Raw genomic sequence first — 20393 nt, 5'->3', positions numbered from 1 at the left:
AATAAAACATAAGTAATGCATAAAGACAAATGATAAACTGAAAAAAAGCTGAAACTCACTTCAGTCAGAAGGTTAATATTCCTAATCTAATAAGAGTTTCTAAAAAAAAAGAAACTTTATAGAGAAAATAGCCAGAAATAGGAATAAAAAGTTCACAGAAAAGAAGAGCAAAAAAATCTATAAACCTATGAAAAGATGTTTTGCCTTATTCATAGTAAGAGAAATGCCAATTAGAAACAAACCCCCAGATCGACAGCACAACCTGTTGGTGAGGCTACGGGGAAGAAGGACCTCTCACACATCATTGCTGGGCATTTGACAGCATCTAGAAAAGTCCCACATGCATTTACCATCTGGCTTAGATATCTCACTTCTAGAAATATATTCCAAAGATATAGTAGAAAAATTTAAAAGACACATACATAAGATTATTGACTATAGCACTATTTGCAATAGCAATGGAAATAAACGTCTATCATACTTGGAACTAGTTAAATAAACCATACATACCCATACATGGAGTACTGTGCATCTTTTAAAAGAGAAGCGATACATCTATAAACAGTTATGGAGTGACTTTTAGGATATGTTAAGTAAGAAAAAGCAAGACAGAGAAAAGTGTATGTAGTATTCCACTTTTTATTCCATATTTATCGATAAATCTAAATATTTATGTATTTATTATATATATAATATATTTATTATATATTTATATATCTAAATATTTATTTATCTATAAATATGTATGCATTTTTTAAAATTTAAAGTTGCAAAGATAAACCACAAAATCAACCCAATAGCTATCTCTAAATACATACATAATATTAATATTTATATATATATAGATTAAAAGAGATTGAGGAGTACATATTAATTACAGAAAAATTATGGACCTTGTTTGAATTCCAGTTAGAACAAGTCAATTGTGGAAACCGTACACATGAGGCAAATTTTGAGGAAGTCTGAATGCTGACTGTGTATTTCATGTCAGTAAGGAATTGCTGTTAATGTTTTAGGTGTAGATAGCAGTATTGTCATTGTGTAAGAGAGTTACTAATAAATTCTGAAGTATGTATGAATGAAATGATATATCTTAGATTTGCTTCGGGGTAATGCAGGGAGGGGAGAAACGGGAAGTTAGAGGTGAAACAAGGGTTGAGGAATGTTATAACTCGGGAAGAGGAACATGGGAATTCATTGACTGGCCTCATTACTTTTGTTTTTGTTTTTGGCGGGGGAGGTAATTAGGTTTATTTATTTATTCTTTAATGGAGATACCGCGGATTGAACCCACGACCTCGTGCATGCTAAGCAGGCACTCTACCACTGAGCTATACCCTCCCCTTTAGTCTCTCTACTTTTGTAAATGTTTAAAATCTTCAGTAATAAAACGTTAAAAAAAAAAAAGAGAGAGAGAAGAAAATACGATGAAGATGCTCCTCTTCCTCACGCCGCCAGGTTAAACAAGACTGATGACCATATTGCAGGATTTTTCCAAATATGTTCAGCAGACAAAAAGGTAACAAGATAGTTTTAAGCTCAAACTGACTTAAATGCTACAAAATAAGATGGTTCAAAATGTCTGTGAGGCTTCAAATAATACTGTCTGGCTTTTGTACAAGTGGCTTGAGCGTCTTTATAATAGGAGAGGTCAGTGTGATATAATTTCCAAGGAGCTCCAATACGTGACTGGGTCCCTGCCATCTAAACAAAGATGAAAAGAAGTATCACTCAGAGAGCTGAGTAACGAACATTTAAAAAAAACAATGCTGATTCAGGGAGGCGCATAGTGGTGTGGTTAAGAGTTGGCTTTGAAGTTAGACAGACTACCCACTGTTCATCATTCACTACTTCTTTTAAATATTTTTTTGGGGGGGAGGTAATTAAGTTTATTCATCCATTTATTTATTTTTTTAACGGCGGTACTAGGGATTGAACCCAGGACCTCATGCATGCTAGGCGTGTGCTCTACCACTGAGCTACACCCTCCCACCAACAGTCACTATTTCTATTCACTGTCTGGCTGAGTCCCCTTCAGGTTTCTCATCCAAAAATTAGGGCTAATGTTGCTTACCTTATAGGGATGTCCTGATGACTACAGAGCTTACACAGTGCCTGGTAGACATGAAGGGGCTCAACAACTCCTGTAATTAGTATTTTTGTTTGATGATGATTATTGTCTGAGAAGGTGAAGCAGAATCACAAGCTCTAAAGGGAAAAGCAGAAAAAAAAATCTAAGAATCTCGTGGAAGACATATAACTTTTGGGTTATCAATAACAAATGGAGTTCTGATTTTTGTGCCCAGTTGGATAAACTCCAAATCTCTTCCTAGCAGCTCATACTTCCCAGGTAGGACACCGTGACACCTGGGCAAGTGACTGTTTGAGGAGGACATAATTCTGATGAAAACAGACAGCTTGCAGGGGTTAATGTTAGCTGTGAAGGACCTATCCTATTGTCAAACCTCTATCAAAGTATTCTTTGATTAAAGATGCTACTGGTAAGAAAGCCTGACAATCTGGTACTTGTGTCACTCTCTTTGCCTTATACAGAGAAACACAGGGATGTATAAATCGTATTTTAAGTGCATGTAAAGGAGAGGAAGATATAATATTCTCAGATGTAATTGGGGGCCATTTCACCAAGGAGAGGATATTTGAACATGATCTGGAAAGACGAGGGGAAGTTTTTCAGGAAGAAAAAGTGGCGAGGACGTTCCAGGCAGAGGCAACAGAATGACGAAGAGGCATGGAGACATGACGACTGGGGTACCGCCCACCCCCGTAAGTTCTTCAGCACGTGGAGCAGTGAGGATGAGGCTCAGGAGGCGGATGCAGCGTAGCTCTTATAGATCATTTTTCTGCCTTACAGTTTGCTCTTTCTTTTCTAGGCAACATTGAATGTATATTAAAGGCGGTGGTTAGACATGATTGTAAGTAGCGATTCTGAGATATACCCGATGGCCATCTGGGCTAAGGATACATGGGAATTCTAAAAGAATAAAACAAAAGATGCAAACTGGATAATGTTTACAATATTACAGTATTCCAGAAGAGAGATTTTTATGGCGAGCTAGTAGTCATTGTAGTGAGGTGATGGCCAATTCAAATTCCAGAGATACCTGGGAATGAGAATTGATAAGACTTGGATATATAATCATATAGTTCATATAATTATATTGTCTGAAAAATTGTATTGTCCAAAAGCTATATGGCTTCCTCTGAGACTTAGATTTCTTTTTCTGCTTCCTCTTTTGAGCTTGGGATTCTGCTCCAGTTTTTCCAGTAAGAATTGGTAGGACTTGAACATAACGCAGAAAGGTGAAGGAAACTTCACATTTGACGTGAGTGAGTGTCTTTCTGTTTATCGAGATGGAGCAGGAGTGGGTAAGTAGAGACAGCTGAGCCTTGAACCACACTGGGGTCAGGAGTGCCGACCCTCCCTGCTGTCAAAAAGGCCTGTAAACCTTATAGTCTGTCTCCACATAAGTGGTTCCTCCATGTTCACAGTTCCACATCTTCAGAGTCAGCCAACCTCAGATTGGATCACGTACTACTGAAATATTTACTATTGAAAAAACATCTGCTCACAAGTGAACCCATGCAGTTCAAATCCACGTTGCCCAAGGATCAAGTATACGTTGACAGCGAACACGCTGAGTTTGAGGGACACGTTCTTTACTACTATTAATGTCATGACCTCACTCGCTGGTAAGTTGGGCACTGAAAACAGAGTGGAAAGGGTTAAGTTGGAGACTAACCTGTGCTGGTCAAGTCGGGGTTAAGGAAAACAAATCGGGGAATGGCAAGGAGTGGTATTATGGGATTTGAAATGCATGGAGTGCCATGTCCAAGACCACATAATTCCATGAATCAAACTCATGCCTAACCAAAGCTGCAGCAATAAATACTCTGGGCAAAGCCTGCTTTCTATTATTAGGTACAATCTGAGTTCACAGAGAGGATCTATATGAGGAAATTTAAGAGACTCTTGGAAGAAACTCCAGGCCAAGGCAGAGGGATGAAGCACATGCGCTCGGGAGGCCCACGTCTGCATTCTGAGGCTCCTCTCCGTCTTCTATCCCCTAGAGATGCTGATGGAAGCACTGAGTTCAGGGGGCTGACACGATCATCATTCGGTCTCCCAGTCTCATCTAAAGGGACCCATGACCAAGCCCCAGCGCTCAAGCTACCCAAGGCCCTCAGCACTGACATAGACACTTCCCAGCCTTGCTAGTTAGTGTGAGTGAGCCACCAATACACCCTGTCAGGCTCAGGTCTTACCTGTTTCTGTTTTATTATTACTTACAGAGAGTAAGTCACTCATACTGATGGAGGATGGGAGAGCTGGAGGCAGGAAGAAATTGTAATCACAACTAGAAAAAAGGTGGTTACTAGAGAACCTCTAATACTGAGTTCTAATAATATATTTTAGTGAATAGGAGGATTGCTGGAGGATTTTGATCACGAGTGTTCTGGTATGTCTTAGAGCATGTGCTTAGTAAATTATTGTTGAAGGACTGTGAGATTGCATCTAGGTGAATAGAAATTCTCCAGAGAAGATTTTGAGGCAATGCAGTACATCCGTGCCTTGTTGAGAGATCTGGGTAGCCGCAAATCAAGCTGGCAACAAAGGATCAGAACACAGCTATCTGTAGAGCCAAGGGCAAAGTTGCAATCAATGGCAAACCCTGTAAGCAGTGGCCAAGGGGTGGAAATGACTTCTGGTTACAGACCCGTATCTTCAGCTCAATGAAAGGGATTGCCTGGAGCCTGTATGTACAACATGACCTTGGGGTGTGTGACATGAGACTACTTTTGGTACAAGTACCTGGTAAGGAGACCTTTTGGTGTTTAATTGCACGGTCCTCCTGGAACTGGTCTAGGCTTTAAAGGAATTTTTCAGTAGAGTGAGCAGTACGATAGTGAGGTTCTAGAAATGTGTCTATTTCAAATGGACAATGTGTACTGAATACGTTCTTTGCATGTTTTAATGTTGGGAGACCTTCACAAAAGAGCATGTAGTATTTAACTCCCTCAGCTCATGACAAATATGACAAATGAAGGTGTGGAGAAACTTTAGGCTTTATTTTCCATTAATATTTTCAGCATTATAAAACTTGGTTAGAGCACTTGTACTAAGTTATTTAATGTAATTTCTGAACTGTTCCAATCTAGGGGTACTAATACTCAGAGAGATGGAGCAGGAAGGAGTGGAGCAAACAATACAAGCAGTTTTGAAACTAGAGCAGAAACCAAGTGGCGAGTACATTCTCCCACACTGACAACACACGGAAGAAGGCACTTTGATCTGTAACTCACTGAAGTCAGATCATTTGCTCTTCCGTGGACTTGGCTTCTGTCCACATAGCATCCAAGTCCAATTGTCAAAATGAAGCAGTAATGAGCAAAGAGATGGTTGCCAGAAACTCTTAGACTGATGTTAGAGTCGCCCTTTACCTTGGATGACCAAGCTGCTACGTGAAAGTCTAATTGGCTACTGAGATCTAAACAGACATGTAGACCACTTAGAGATAGATGGCCTGATGATGAGAATCTGCAACAGGAAAGGCGAGAAGCACATACTCTAGAAAGCATTACAGCGAAAATGCAAGGGAGGAACATGGGCATTCATCCAATCCTGTGTGATAAAGAAAATTATTACAAGATATTTATAGTTATAAAAATTAAAGGATTACTGTTCATGAAGGAAGAACACTACACAGTCAATAAGTAATTGAAACTGCAGTACCTCTTTCCTTCTACTGACCTTTCAGTCAGGAAAATGAAAGTACTTTAATTAAGCTTAAGATCTTCATCAGTTTGCTTAATTCTTTTGAAAGAGCTACTTGGGACTAAAGCATCTAGGACTCCCATTGTCATCAGTGGGAAATCTGACAGTTTCAGGACAGAAAGAATGGAATCCTTAATTAGAGGCAAACTAACCTGTTGGAAATCATTCCATAAGGTACAATAATTTCCTTAAGGTTTTATATACAATGATAGGCTTCTAAAGTCAGAATGCTCAGGGTTTCAATGCATCGCTACCATTTTTTAACTTGATTTTTCAGTGCCTCAGTTAGCTCATCCGTAAAACGGGTATGTCTGACTCACAGAATAGGTGTGGTGGTTCAGTGAGATAACACAGGCTGAGACTCATGCCTGGCATATGACGAGGCCTCAATATGTTAGTTACTATTGTTGTTCTATGATAAAAATATTAATTCTAAGTTAGGATGGGCATGAGTTGGAGAATGGATGAAAAGAGCGTACTATGAGATGTATCCATACCAGGACTAGAATACAATACTGGCCAATGAGCCATTTTTCTCTTATATACGAGTAATCAAAATATGATATTTGATTTCTCCAAATCCATGAGGCAGAGATTTTCCAATGTCATAATAGTGGAGATATATATATATATATATATAGGGGTCTGGAAGAAATGTAAGACAAAGGTGGAGATTAGCTACCAGGCCGCCTCAGACACCCCATAAAGAGCATCCTGTGGCACGACTGAAGGAAAACCTGACAGGAGTGGGAACGCTCTCATCTGCCCTCACTGGACTGCAAGCCCTCTGACACTGTTTTATCCTAAATAGAATCCTCCATGCCTCCTACAGAGTGTGGTACACAGTAGGTGCTCAGTAATTGCTGAATGAATAAAGGAAGAAATTAACCAAACATTTACTCCTATGCAAATCACAATTTCTATGAATCCTAGTTTGGATTTGTTTTCTTTTACTCTTGAAATGATGAGATTGTGCTAGTAATCTTTAAAGTCTCACAAGATCTTCATACAGCAAATATCCTAATTCAAAAAAAATGCAGAATTCCCTGAGAATCAGAAATATTATAAGAGCAGTGTATCTCAAGCTTTAATACTGAGACAACTCACTTGGTGATCTTGTTAAACGCAGATCTAATATAGTAGGTCTGGGACAGAGTTGAAATGCTGAATTTCCAAAAAGTTCCCATGTGACACTGATGCCTCAGTTCCGTGGACCACACACATCGCGTTAGAGGGTTTTGTGGCTTTTCCCTCTGAGATTACAAGAAAGAGGGAAGAACGTCTTTAGACAGATACAAACATACTACTTGTTGAGCTCATGATGGAGGGGTCTTGATATTTAAAGACATGACATTTGACCTTCAGCTGAAGGGTGGGTAGGGTTTGTGACAGCACTTAACAATTTGAAAACCAGCATTTTCATTTCATATTTCAATGATTATTTATAGAGATCTTATAGATTCTCTAAAATTTCACAACAACCCAAGGAAGTGGACATGGATTTTGTGCTCCATGTAGCAGAACAGGACAGAGAACTCAAAAGAGACTGATTATTTTCCTAGCTAGTGAACAGTCATTCTGAGGCGAGCAAACAGGTCTTCTGAATCACAGTGTTTCTGTCCAAACACATCACATTTCCTCTAAGGAGATGAGCCTTAAGCCTACGATGCTCTGAACTTATTACTCATGCTATCTGACATCGCTCACCGGGATCAGGTCACCACTCAGATAGTGAGAATGCCCTCATGAATAATCACCATATGATGTTAAAAAAAAAAAAACAGAATAAAATCTATAGCTATTTCTCTTTTCACTTATCAGCTATGCATTTTAAAGAGTCAAAGACTCAGCTCAGAAATTCTCAAGTTAGAATCAACAGGCTGCAATCTATCCATTTTTTTCCCATGGAGAAAAAAAATACCCATGGAAATATCAAACCACAACAACCCAGGTCCATGTAATCGAGAGTTTGTCAATGGAGCTGAGCTCCAGGCCTTCGTGCGTTAGACTACACTAATACTCAGGTAGTTGTTTTAGAATTCTGAAGCGGTTTTGAATTTCACTATCCTATGTTTTTCCACCTCAGCATTTATGAAGGTCAAAGGCACAGAGACAAATACATCCGAGGAAATGTCAAGCATTAACAACGTATTAATTAGCAAACCATCATAGCTCACTTAGATTTAAGGGCCGCTTAAATTTTAATAAACGCTTTCTTGAAACCCTTTGTTCAGCTCTGATTGATCTTAAACAGTTTTGTCCCCACAGAGATTTACCAATAGAGTGAGTAAAATGTAAAATGTATGTTTTACTTTTTCCCCTTTGGTTCCAGGTAAAATTCTCCTAGAAAATCAGAACGATTGCCTTAATTCTTACAAATGTAAAACCATTTTCATGTCCTCCGCTTAGTCCTAATTTTGGTTCATTGGGCTGCTCAGAACAGGTATCTCCGAAAAATACTGTATTCAGAAAGATCTAGATATTAAAAATGGCCAGACTGGAAGCTACAAGATTCTGTGATTTTGGTGTGGTGGCCTGTACCACTTAAAAACACGCATTCAGTCCCAGCTTCTAATTGTCTGGTATTTTTCATTGGTACCAATTCCACTTCTGTGGGCTTGCATGTTAAAAAGAAAAAACCAAAAAACTAATGTGAGCAGCTTCTTCAGAAGTTGAGAAAAATCTTCTCTCCCTACAAATGCTCTCTCAAGCAACAGGGATGGTACCACAGGCTTTGAGACAGATGGTAGCCAATCCAAATTCAGTATGGTAAGCAGGCACCACTCAATAAAACTTTAATTGCTGCATATGGTATCTGCTAACTTGTTTAGAAAATGGATATGCAGCATTAGCTCAAAGCATTTAAATGGCCTGATAGCACTGGACAGCATGTTGGGCTGCCACCTGGAAGACCCAAATTTCATGGCAGATGTAGCAGTAGAAGAATAAAGCTGGTGGCTGATAGTCCTGGAGCGGAGATGACTCTGTCAGCACCCAGCTGTTCCCCCACCCGCGCTGACTCCTATTGCTTTGGTGTCACTTCCACCAAGTCCTGAAATCACTCATGTACGGTATTGTGTTCTCTTCTCCAGAAGAGGAAACAAACAAACAAACAAAAAACACCCCCTAAAACGAAGCTACACCATAAGGCTGAAATAGGAAGGGATTCATGTCCCTAGTATACCCTGGGAAACGTGGAAGATGCTTTAGAATGCAGTTCAAGGAAGGAAAAAAAAAAAAAAAAAAGATAAAGATCTGGATGGAGAATGCCCGACATATGTGCACATTTTTGCCAAAAGATGGGAGCCAAGACAGAAGAGAAGGTTCCTTCTGAAAGTGCGGAAGACATCTTTGCAATTTATCATTTGCATTTGTCTTGCCCTGGCAAACAATGAATAACTCCTTGCACACGCGGAGGAGGAGGTCAGCTTATCAGCCCCCTGACTTCAGGGACAGATAAAGAGTGAAACTTACCATTTCTCAAAACAGGGACTCTTTAACCCTTTCCAGCCCAGTTAGGTAGTGTACTGAGTCTAAGGAGAATAGAAGATCTCAGTCTGTTCAAAGACAGAGGATAATAAAGGAAGAAACAAAACGAATTGTTTTTCAGAAAGATTGCGGAGGAATATTCACTCTTGAACATCAGTGCTCCCCGCTACCCAGCCCAATCTAAATTAAGAAAACCCGCAAAGGCACTTTGCAGACACACTATTGATTTCTGACCTGTAAATTACTCTCCATCAAAAAGGTTTGGTGCAGACTAGGGGTTCGGAGTAGCCTGTGTACTTCTCAGCTGCAATCTGCATAATGTTTAGTATTCAGTGAGTTAAAGCAGGCAGTGAAAGGAAACTGTCAACGCAATCTAGAAGATATAAAGAAATGAAGAGGGGGGAGCCGTGTGCTCATAATCCACTCAGTAATTAAGTGAAGAGCGCTGCCAAGCGCCACCGCCACTTTCAAAGGGTAATTTGTACAGGAAATCATAGAGTCATTGTCAAATCATTTCAGGATAAAAGGAAAGTCATCAACTGAGATAAGATAAATGCTGGGTGTCTGGCAGCATGTGCCCTAGGAAATGCCTTTGCTTTTTAAAATTTTTTTCCTTAAAAAAAAAAAAAAAAGAAAGAAACCTTGCAAAAGTGGAGCTAGAAAAAACTTGACAGGTTGAAATGTACGTTTACTATTAATAATAGGGGCAATCTATGCATGGATGCTTTTTTAAATAGGTTACTTGAACAAAACAAAACAAGAAATAAAGGTAAAATAAATCAGCTGAGAGGACTTAACTTGTAACTAGTAGACTGTGTGATTTTCCTGTTCCTCTGTCTCCCTTTTGCCCCATGGAGAAGTTTTCGATCATTTCCCCTTTGCTTCTCTATTTTAGCTAAATTATAGTATTTTAAAAGTATTATTAAGCATCCTGTTCTCTTAGGGAGACAGTGCTTCCATTTCTGGAAAAGTAATTTTTCTAAAAGAACTCCAAGGAGGAAGGAAACCATATCCCCCCATTATTTCCCCTTTCATGCTCTCGAACTCTTAGTATTTAATTTTCACCTTGCTTTAATTTATCTCACATAAAATATGACAAAATGAGTGCATGAAGTTTGTGAGGTAGCTGTAGTCTTCTTTCTGTAAAAGTGGAGAGTGCAGGGTTTTTAAAATCTTTTTTGAAAAAAATATTATTCTTATGGAAAAACATCCACAAAATGAGAGGTGTATTCTGTTTGTCATTCAAATTTACATGCTTCCTCATTGGCTTATTCTGATTTAACCTGTGTTAGACAAACGTCTCCAAAAAGAATAAATTGATGCATGCATTGGTGGGTAGCTATTTCCACGCGGCTAAATTGATTCCTTGGATGAAAGGTTTCACCCAAATATTTCCTTAAAACTGATGTCTTCTGTCAGACAGACAGAAAAGTTTGTTGGCTCTAGAGGGAAAACGTCACAGTGTCTGGGGCTCATAAAGGACGCTGCTCATTATGACACTGCTCCATCCAGGAAAAGATGGACGGGAAACCAACATAACAGAGCTTCAATGGACACCTGAACATGGGGAATACATAAAGTGTGTTCAGAATATTTCCTTTTCTTTTTTGATAGCTTGACAAATCTTTTCCAGATGAAACCATATATTTTATTATATATACACAATGATGCTATCCATTTAGACATATAAAGAATCCCTAACTTTGCACCAGGTACTAGGTTCTGACCCTGATCCCTACTAGCGAAGAGCTCATTTCTAATGAGATAAGTAAGTGAACAATTTTGGGGGTACATATTCCTTCTCTAGGTGTTGTCTTCATGCATATCAGTTTGTATCACAGAGTGTGTTATTTGGTTCTTGACTTAAAAGGACATCTGGTTAATTTTGTGTAGATTTCTGATGATTTCTTCCAAACAGTCATGAACCTCTCCTACCTGTCCTTCCTCCCTCCTCGTCTCCTTCCTTCCTTTCTTTGTCTCTCTTTCCCTTTCCTCTTTCCATCGTTCGCCATCCACTCGGCTACTCATCTATCCATTTACCCATTCAGTTCCACGGAGCCACTGCTACCAACAGATACTGTGATTTATGTCAGAATATAGAGCATTTGTGCCTTTGGGTTTATGACTTAGTGAATAAGGGGTGGGGAAGAGAATACAAAATTAAGGAAAACAGTAGTCACAAAAAATTAGCATTTTGTTCTGTGGGTTCGGCAACTACGCTCTGGGCAGAGTTTATAGAATTCATTTTGAGTATAAAATGGAGGTTATTGATTAAACAAGACTGATCCTTTGATTCTTCTGGAAGTCTTGTCTCTTTCCTTAAATTTCAGTAATACCAGGAAACAGCTGAGGAAGGAAATTATAAAGCAGACATACTAAGAAGGCTGAGCTTACCACAGAGATTTAAAAATATGTATATATTTCAATATCTATATTTACCTATCTTATCTCAGATATGCATAGACATTAACTACTAAAGCATGGTAGTCTTTTAGTCTAAGTTAACACAACATTCTTAATAATGACCCTAAATTGTCATGAACCCCTTATAATATCTAAAGTATTTATTGGTTACTTAGTGTAAGAGTAAGTTTATTGCATGCTCCCAAATGGAACTGTTATTTGCTCTTCTGAGGAAAAAAAAGAAAAACAGACCTCAAAGTGCATAGACTATATGGTAGTTGATTAATTTTCAGTCTCCTGATTCAGTTTAACTATTACGCATTTAGATTTTGCTAAAACTTGGGAAGTACTAAATTAAATAATTTAAGGATATTTCTTAATTTTACATAACATAGTTTGGAGAGTTTAATTTATATTACGGTTCTCTGTGAGAGAATTAAGAGTAATTCTCTTAATTATAATATTTTATTTCCTCTATATATTTGACCATAGTACCCCCCTTTCAAGGAGCATTTTGGAAGATTAGTGGTTATAAACACATCTCTTCTAGTGAAAAAGTCTTGACTTGAAAGCTTTTAGTATCAAAAACTACTATGCCACTGAGTTCCATGTCCCAAGACCGAGCTAAGAATTTCACATATAACATCTTTTAATCCTTCCTATAACCCAGGGTTGTAGAATATTCAGAATATTTTCATTCTAAAAGTGAGTAAAGGCCATATAACCTTGTCAGCGGTAAAAGCAGGATTTTAAACCCAAATCTGTTTAGTGCCAAAGAATATTCTGTTACATGGCTTCTTTCTTTTGGGGAAGCACCCCAAATGTTTTCAGATCTTTTAACAAATCATTTATTTATGAATATATTTAGAAATCATGTTGAACCTAACCTGCATAAGAGGCTCTGAGACTCTACTCGAAAACCCAAACCTGGAATAATAACTTTTAAATCTTTGTATTTTCGAGAAATAAGGAGAGCAGAGTAAGGCTGAATATGCTTTTATAAAACAAATGGACTCTGGTCTCGTCAGTCTCCACAATGAACAGTTTTAAAGAATAACGCATTTCACATAAAGAGTCTTTGAAAGCTGATTTTGCAAAAAGCCAAAAGGAAAAAACCCTTGGAGCCAGCTCTTCATCTGCCTAGAGATACAGCGCAACCTTTCCAAAATTCAAAGCTAAACGTATTTTTCAGAACAGTAAGTCAGTAAGCCTGGTTTCAGTGAGCTTACCTGGGAACAACTGTCAGAAGTGGCTCTTAAGAGATTATTTTGCTTTACCTTAAAAAAAAAAAAAGTCTTGTCAAGTTGAGAATAAAAACAAAAATTAAAAACTATAGACAGGTGTGTATAGGTGGACCAGAAGTTTACTATACACAGCAAATATTTTTTCAGTCCTCCATCCTCTATGAGGATAACTAATAAAATTAAGGAAATCAATGATTTTTTTCTGTGACTGAAGTATCTTCTCATCTTGCTCAAATAGATGAATGATGTCTTAGAAGCTGTGGAGATCATTTCTAAATATGGCTGCCATGAAACCCTCCCCACTTCCCATTGGGGTAGAGTCTGTGTCTCCTCCCCTTGAAGCAGGGATGGCTTTCAGACTTGCTTTGGTCAACAAATGTAACAGAAGTGACAGGGTGCCAGTTCTGGGGCTAACCTTTAAGAAGACTGGCAACTTCTTACTGGGGAATTCCGCCACCAAGCCATACAGAGTTGGGTAAGACTATTGAATGAGGGAAGATCACGTGCAGAGAGAGACAAGAGAGGAGAAAAGAGAGAAGAGAGAAGAACGAGTGAAAGTCTGGGTGAAGGAGCGCTGAATGCCAGACACGTGGGTGACGCCATACTGGGAGTTCAGTTCAGCCCAGTGGCAGCCACACTGGCTGAGTAGTGACCTCAGTCAATGGCAGATAAAGCAGAAGAATCAACTGGCCAAGGCCCGCTTCAAGCCTGGGTCCAAAGAACCATAAGAAATAACACATTGCTGTTGTTTAAAGCCTGTTTGTTTGTTTTATGTTTTGGGGGCAAGGTAATTAGGTTTATTTGTTTATTTAATGGAGGCACTTGGGGGTTGAACCCAGGACCTCATGGATGCTAGGCATGTGCTCTCCCACTGAGCTATAACTTGACCTTCAAAACCTACTGGTTTGGATGTGGATTATAATGAACTAGATAACTGGGGGCATTGGGGAGGCTGAATTAAAAAAAATTAAAGAATATGGAAGGATTTAAATTCTTCACTACTTCTGCAAATTTGTATATGTATTCAAGGTCCTCCAAGGAGATTAAATGCAGCTAACTCAGAATCAGAGGTTCCCAAGGGTGCTACAAGTTTCCTCAAATTAGTCTTTTTCTCTGCCCTTATCCCAACATGGGAAGTTTAGATAAAAGAAATTTATATAAAAGGACTTTGGACATTATTTAATCCAGGCATTTCAAATCTAAATTCCTACCAGGATTAGGCAAGCAACACAGTTATCAGTTTGTTCAGGTGTAAGAAAATAGTGATTTCTGAGAAAACATTAGAAACACTTTTCAAAATGTGAACACTCTTCGTACCATTTGAAAAATGAATCATGAAATTGGACTCCCCCAACTGACTCTAATGTCCAGGGCGAAATACCGGGTTTTAGATTCAGCAAGTTCATAAAGTGTTATCCTTTTATGAATATGTTTAGTCCATAGTTCATTAAGAGAATTTCCATTTGACTAAAAATAAATCTCAGGACTATACTACACCTGAAAGATTTTCAAGGAGTCGTAAAGGAAGATATTTCATTTGGATTAATTATGACCAATTTGCTTATTCAACTAAATGTGTAAGCAGTCAGCTCTTTGAAGCCTGGATGTATTTGGAGGATGAAAAGAATATTTAAGAAGAGTGATTTTCAGAATCAAAAATCCTAAGTAACTGTGCTATTTAGAACCGATTGCCTTAGTGTTTCTGAAAAATTGCCAGTTTTCCCAGCAGAGAATTTTATTTAGTATGGATGATTTGCAATGGCTGGAAGGTCAACTTGCAATGTGACTTGCATTTCTTCATAGCCCGGTCATGACCCAAATCACTGGGGAGGGAGGAAAAAAAAAAAGCTCTCTATTTTTCTTAACTTCCCTAGACTCACAGACTTCTTAGTACATGGAAATAGCTTCTAAAGCCCTGTCTGACCAAGGGGTCCATTTTCTCCTTTGGAAATGAGTGATACTCATAACCTTATTGGAACTTCTTGAACACGAGCTAGTCTCAAACATATCAGACAATAGTAGTTAGTCCATCACCTTCCTTTGTTTAAGTCATAATTGGTGAAAATTATTTTGCGTAACTCTAGTTAATATTAAACAGGCGTCGGTTTAAAAATAGCACCGTTTTCCCTCAAGGTATCACAGAAGAGCTTTACAAAGTAATGAGTTAAAATCCTGGGAGCGGTGAGGCTGCTGGCAAATGCATCAGCCATTATGTGCCCAACAATAGCTCGCACACGTATAAGTAATTAATGTCCTTCAGACGTACTTTATCATACTTACTTTGCACAGTGTTAAATTATTACCCTAATTTTTATTCCAAAGACTTCCCTATTTATCTGGTATTGAATTATTTTATTGAGCATATTACCATTTGTTTAAAAAAATCACTATAATTTCAATTATTCTTGAAGAAGCTTTCTAGTTCATTGCACTGCATATAATCTTATGTGCCACTTCTTGGGTATTGTTTAAAAAATCCTAAAAATAAGAATGGTGTAAAAATTAAAAACCTCACTGGAATGAAACCAATTAGTTGCTTTGTTTCTCTATGTGGAGCTACAGAGTAAATAGATCTCTCTTTTTGATTTTGTTTAAGGCAAATATATATATTTGTGTGTGTGAAATTTTCTCTCTATTAAACAAAACCAGATCAATCTCTATCTTACTACATAAAATATTAGACATACAGTACTTTGTAAAAGGTATATACATTGAATAATTTGTTTTGCTAAGGTATTTCTCATGAATGAAATATCAGACTATTTTGGAGTGGGAAGCCACCAGTGTTAACAGTTCATCTTCCAAAATGAATGCAAAAGTTTGTGCAATCAGCGAACGGCCAGGATTCCACAAAGGGTGTTCACTGGATGCACAAAGTTGAAAACAAACCCCAAAACACAGAACAATAAATGCTGTGGCAATGAATAATTATCGGCCTTACAAATCCTAACCGTTTTCTAGTTTATCTTAATAGCAGTTAAATATGTCCTTTGAATTCCTTTATCTCTAACAATATTTAGATTTTTTTCCCCCAGGCTTCTGTTGGTGATATTTTTCCAAATCAAGTGAAGGCAAAGAAAACTCAGTCATTATAAAACATAAAGCAATCTGTAAAATTATAAAGCTTTCTCCTTGCTCTCCCCCACTCTCCTTCCCACGTCAAGCGCAGACCATATGCCGAGGCTACTCCCAAACTCTCACTGACTGTTGTTACTGTAGTCATCAGTCTCTGTCAGAGCAATTACTTAAAATCATCCGTCCTGGCTGTTTTTCACCATCCACGGCACACTGAGCAGAACAATGCAGCTGACAATCCGAATGGCACAGATGGAATTATCATACCTCACGCCCCGCCTGACTGACAGTTACCTGCAGGAAGGGGGAAGGACCCCATCATCCGCAGGGGCAGCTTTCTTGCTGCCAAAGCGGGAGCGAGGAAGCCCTTGGCTGCACCTTTGTCATCTAGGGAATCAGCAGAGACCCCCCCCCCGCCCCCCGCCCCGGCACGTGCAAAACCAGCAATGACATTACTCTTTCCGGATAGGCAGCGAGCAGGGTGGGCGTCATCCACGTCGAGCGAGGCACTGGCTTTAAGATATTGTGCGGGTTAATTGATAGGTGTTCCAGCCTTTGCGAGACCCTCGTTAGCAGACCATATGGATTGAAATTCATTAGTCCCTCCTGCCCTTTCCCCGATCAGTATTTCCAGGAAGTGTCCCAAAGCACGCTGTTTAGAAAAACGTCTCTTTTTCAGATTCCCTAACCAGTAGTTGCTGGGGTGCAGACGACGCTTGTGCGTGGGTCAGGGCGAGGGCCTGGGGGGCGCAGACTCTGACCATCTTGGGGTACGATGACCGTTTTATTGGAGGTGCGGGTGTGGCGACGCAAGTTATTTTAACTCAGCAAATACTATTTTCCCTTCAGCCTACCTTTGATTCGAAACAAACAAACAGACAAACAAAAAGATAACCAGGGAAGTCTTCGGGAAAGGCGGGACTTGCCCAGGGTGGAAAACGGAATCAAACAAAACAGCGGTTTTCCTGAACTGCTGATGCTTCCGAAGACCCGCCTCTCTCCCGGCGGCGCTGGCGGCTGCTCAGAACGTGCGGAGTCAAGCGCTGGGGTGGAAGGATGCGCCTTGATAAAAGTCTACAAGATTCGGGCGCCTTCATAATCCTAAAAGCTAGAAATGTATTCTTTTTCATTCTCAGTGAATTCACTCAAAGTAAATTAGAGAAAGATAAAGGCCGGGGGGGGGGGGTACCTTCTGGACCTCCACCTCTCAGTCTTGAACCATCTATGCCAAATCCAGCACCCAGGGACACGACGTCATGGGAGATGTTACGACACACAGACGTTTAGATACATAGCACCTACGTGCGTGTATATTCTTTTCATAAATTTCTTCGACTGGCAAGATTCAAAGCACTCACAAGGAAGGCATTCATTTGTTTCAGTCGGGGAAAAAAAAAGCAAATTAGAAGAGCTGAATTCTTCTGACACGCTGCTGATTAAACCTACATTAATCATAAATATAGACGGGCCACCAACAGGGCTTATTTAATCATTTTCAACCAATTGCGTGACTCTGTGACTGCCCCTCTGCTAGGCTTCTTAGAACTATTTCCTTATTTGGGGTTGGAATTATTAAAGTTGCAAGATGCTCCTGGGTAATCAGAATATATTGCACTGCTATTCAGAAAATTGCCCTGTGTAGAGGCTGCTAGAGAGGCATCACCAAATACAGGCCTTCTGGCTGTGTTTGTTTCTTGGACGTCTGGGGATTTTAGCGCGCAGAAAGTACAGTTATTTTAATTTTGCATTCAGTTAATTTGGGGCAGTGCAGCCTGGGACATATTTCATCAGTGAAGCCTGGGCGGCGCGGGGAGAACCCACTCTGCAAAGGCGGGGGGGTGGGGGTTATTCTCTCTGCGGGCGTGGGGAAAAGGTAGGCGACAAGAGGGACCCTCACACGGACACGTGGTCGCTGGCTTGCTGGGAGTGAAGGGACGGGAAGGAGATACCCTTAGCTCAGAGCCTCCATCTGATTTCTCCAATACGGTAGCCACTACTGCAGCTTCTGAGCACGGATGGCAGGGCTGCTCCGAGGTCAGAGGGGCTGTCCTTGTAAAGTACACACTGGATTTTGAAACATTAAAAAGAAAAAATATTGCAAAACACCTTACTACTAGTTTTTGATATTGATTTTCATGTTGAAATGATAGTATTTGGGACATAGTGGGTTGAATCCATGATGATATTAAAATTATTTTTACCTGTCTTGTTTTCTTTTGGCTTTTTTTTTAGTGTGGCTACTGAACAGTTTAAAATGACCCATGTGGTTCACATTATATTTCCATTGGACAGCGTGAGCCTACACCATCCACACCCTGTGCGAGTTACTTCACGTATAATATCCTCTCTTTAAATCTTAAAGCATTTGATGAGGGAGCTATGATTATCTCCTGTTTATTGACAGGGAGAGTTTCAGTCTCAGAGACATTGGGGAACTTGCCACAGTTACTGAGTGGGAAAGCTGTGCACAGAACAGATCGGCACCTTTCCAAAGGCTCTCTTCTTTCCAGGACATCCTGCTTCTCCCGGGACCTACTGCTGGTACCTGTGAGCTGGAATGAGAATAAGGATTTTGACTTTTAATGTATATTTCGTTACCTTTGCCTAATCTAGTGCTTCTCAGGGTGGGGTGCTAGGGTCACCATGGTGGGGAAAATTCTCTTTTAGGTGGGACTGCCCCAGGACCTTTGCAGCATCTTTAGTGTCCCCGGTCAGAATCTAAATTCCAGTAGCCCTTTCTGAGTTCCTGTGACTGGGATAACTAAAAACAAAACAAAACAAAAAACAAAAAATCCTTCCCTTCCATTTCCAAACAATCTTTGGGAGTTGATACCAACCTGTGTTTGAAAACATTGATCTAGACTAGGGAGTGGTCTACACATCTACTGGTCTACTGGTCTACTGCTCTAGACTAGAGGGCAGCCCAAGAGCCACCTCCTGTTTTTCTAAATGAAGTTTTCTTAGAACATAGTCACCCCCATTTATTTACATTTTGTCTGGCTGAGTTGGGACAGAGACGATGGGTGGCTAAGCTGAAAGTATTTCCTGTCCTTACAAAAAAGTCCCCAGGCACATCTATACCCATCTCCATACGTCATTCTGCCCATCAGTGAACATCCTGTCTGTAGGACTTGCATTTTGGGACTTGTTTCTTCTGGATGCTCATTCCTTGCAGGTTATACCTCCTGGGTGCGCTACTCTTATTCTTCCGTACACAGAAACATCTAAAAAATACGTTTGCTACTTCTAGCTCTTTCTATAGTGGCACTGTGGAAATCCAGAGGGCTGGATTCCAGTCTGGGCACTGCCACTCATTACTTGTGTGTCCTTGAGCAAGGGTGTCCCCTCTTGAGGCTCCCTTGGCCCATCTGCTAATTCTTACCTCCGTGGACCTAATGAAAGGACCCAATGATTTTGGAGCACCTGGGACATGACAGGTTTCTCTTCTCCCCCTAGGCTCGATCCAAAACCAAGACTCTCTGACTCCCTTTTTATGTTCATGGGTGAACACGCCTCCATAACTGTTTCACCAGTCTCCCCCATCAGTTTTAGTGTTCTTTTAGTGTTGCTTCTGTAGCCTTCCAGACTCTTGTGGTGAGAATATTTTCCTCACTAACATTTTTTTTTTCTCAATCAGTCAGGTCAGTGACCACTAATACTGGTGATCTAATGAGAAGGGTCACTGATACAGACTGCTCAGGCAAAGAAGAGGGCATTGAATTCAATTTGTAGTTGACCAGATGCTTGGAAATCAAAGAAGTGTCATGTTGTCGTCTTATTGCTTAAAGCAAGTAAATAACCTTGCAAAGAAGTTCAGAATTAATTGGAGTTGAAATAATTATAGACGGTGATAAGCCAGCCACCAGAGAAATGCAATAGTCAGACTGTGTGGTAACAAATGCATTGATTAACATATGTCAGGACAGCACGAAGTGTAGCTGAGAAACACAGAATTATGAAGGTGAAAAAACTACCGGCTTCAATAACAGTTTTTAGTTATAGCTCAGTTCTCTATTTCTGAGATCAGAGATTCTCCATTGTTTAAAAAAAAAGATGCCTGTTTCAGTGGGACAAAATATTAGCCGGAAAGGCCAACACAGCACGTGACTAGCAAAGATACTGATTTAGAATAAACAAATGTATTTTAATATCTACAGAAATCTCCTTTGATTTTCTGATCAGTTGATTTGCGGACCACCCCTAGCTCCTGAAGTTTGAACAAGGTTCATAAGGGTCTTCTCCCTGCACATGAGGACCTCTCTATACTCAAAGCATAATGTGACCTATTAAAATGAAAACATCTTCAGCTGGAGAACTTCAGAGAATCCACGCCACCTAAAATGAGCCTGGTGCATAAAAAGGGCTGGGGTGTGACCCATGGGTAGCCC

The 20393-nt window shown here is 39.8% G+C and overlaps 1 protein-coding gene across 1 annotated transcript in view; it reads right to left on the bottom strand.

Annotated features, from left to right (window-relative positions):
* Nucleotides 1-17102, bottom strand: part of LOC102520157 (40S ribosomal protein S2-like) — a 133283-nt gene extending 116181 nt beyond the window's left edge. The window contains exons 1-2 of the mRNA XM_032467889.1: nt 17000-17102; nt 16300-16518 (exon numbers count right to left, since the gene is read on the bottom strand). Of these exons, the coding sequence (XP_032323780.1) occupies nt 16300-16518; nt 17000-17102 (322 nt within the window). The remainder of the gene's footprint in view (nt 1-16299; nt 16519-16999) is intronic.
* Nucleotides 17103-20393: the final 3291 nt, after the last annotated feature.

The sequence above is a fragment of the Camelus ferus genome, chromosome 25, assembly GCF_009834535.1.
Source record: "Camelus ferus isolate YT-003-E chromosome 25, BCGSAC_Cfer_1.0, whole genome shotgun sequence".
Classification (NCBI taxonomy): Eukaryota; Metazoa; Chordata; class Mammalia; order Artiodactyla; family Camelidae; genus Camelus; species Camelus ferus.
This window is presented reverse-complemented; position numbering and strand designations above follow the sequence as displayed.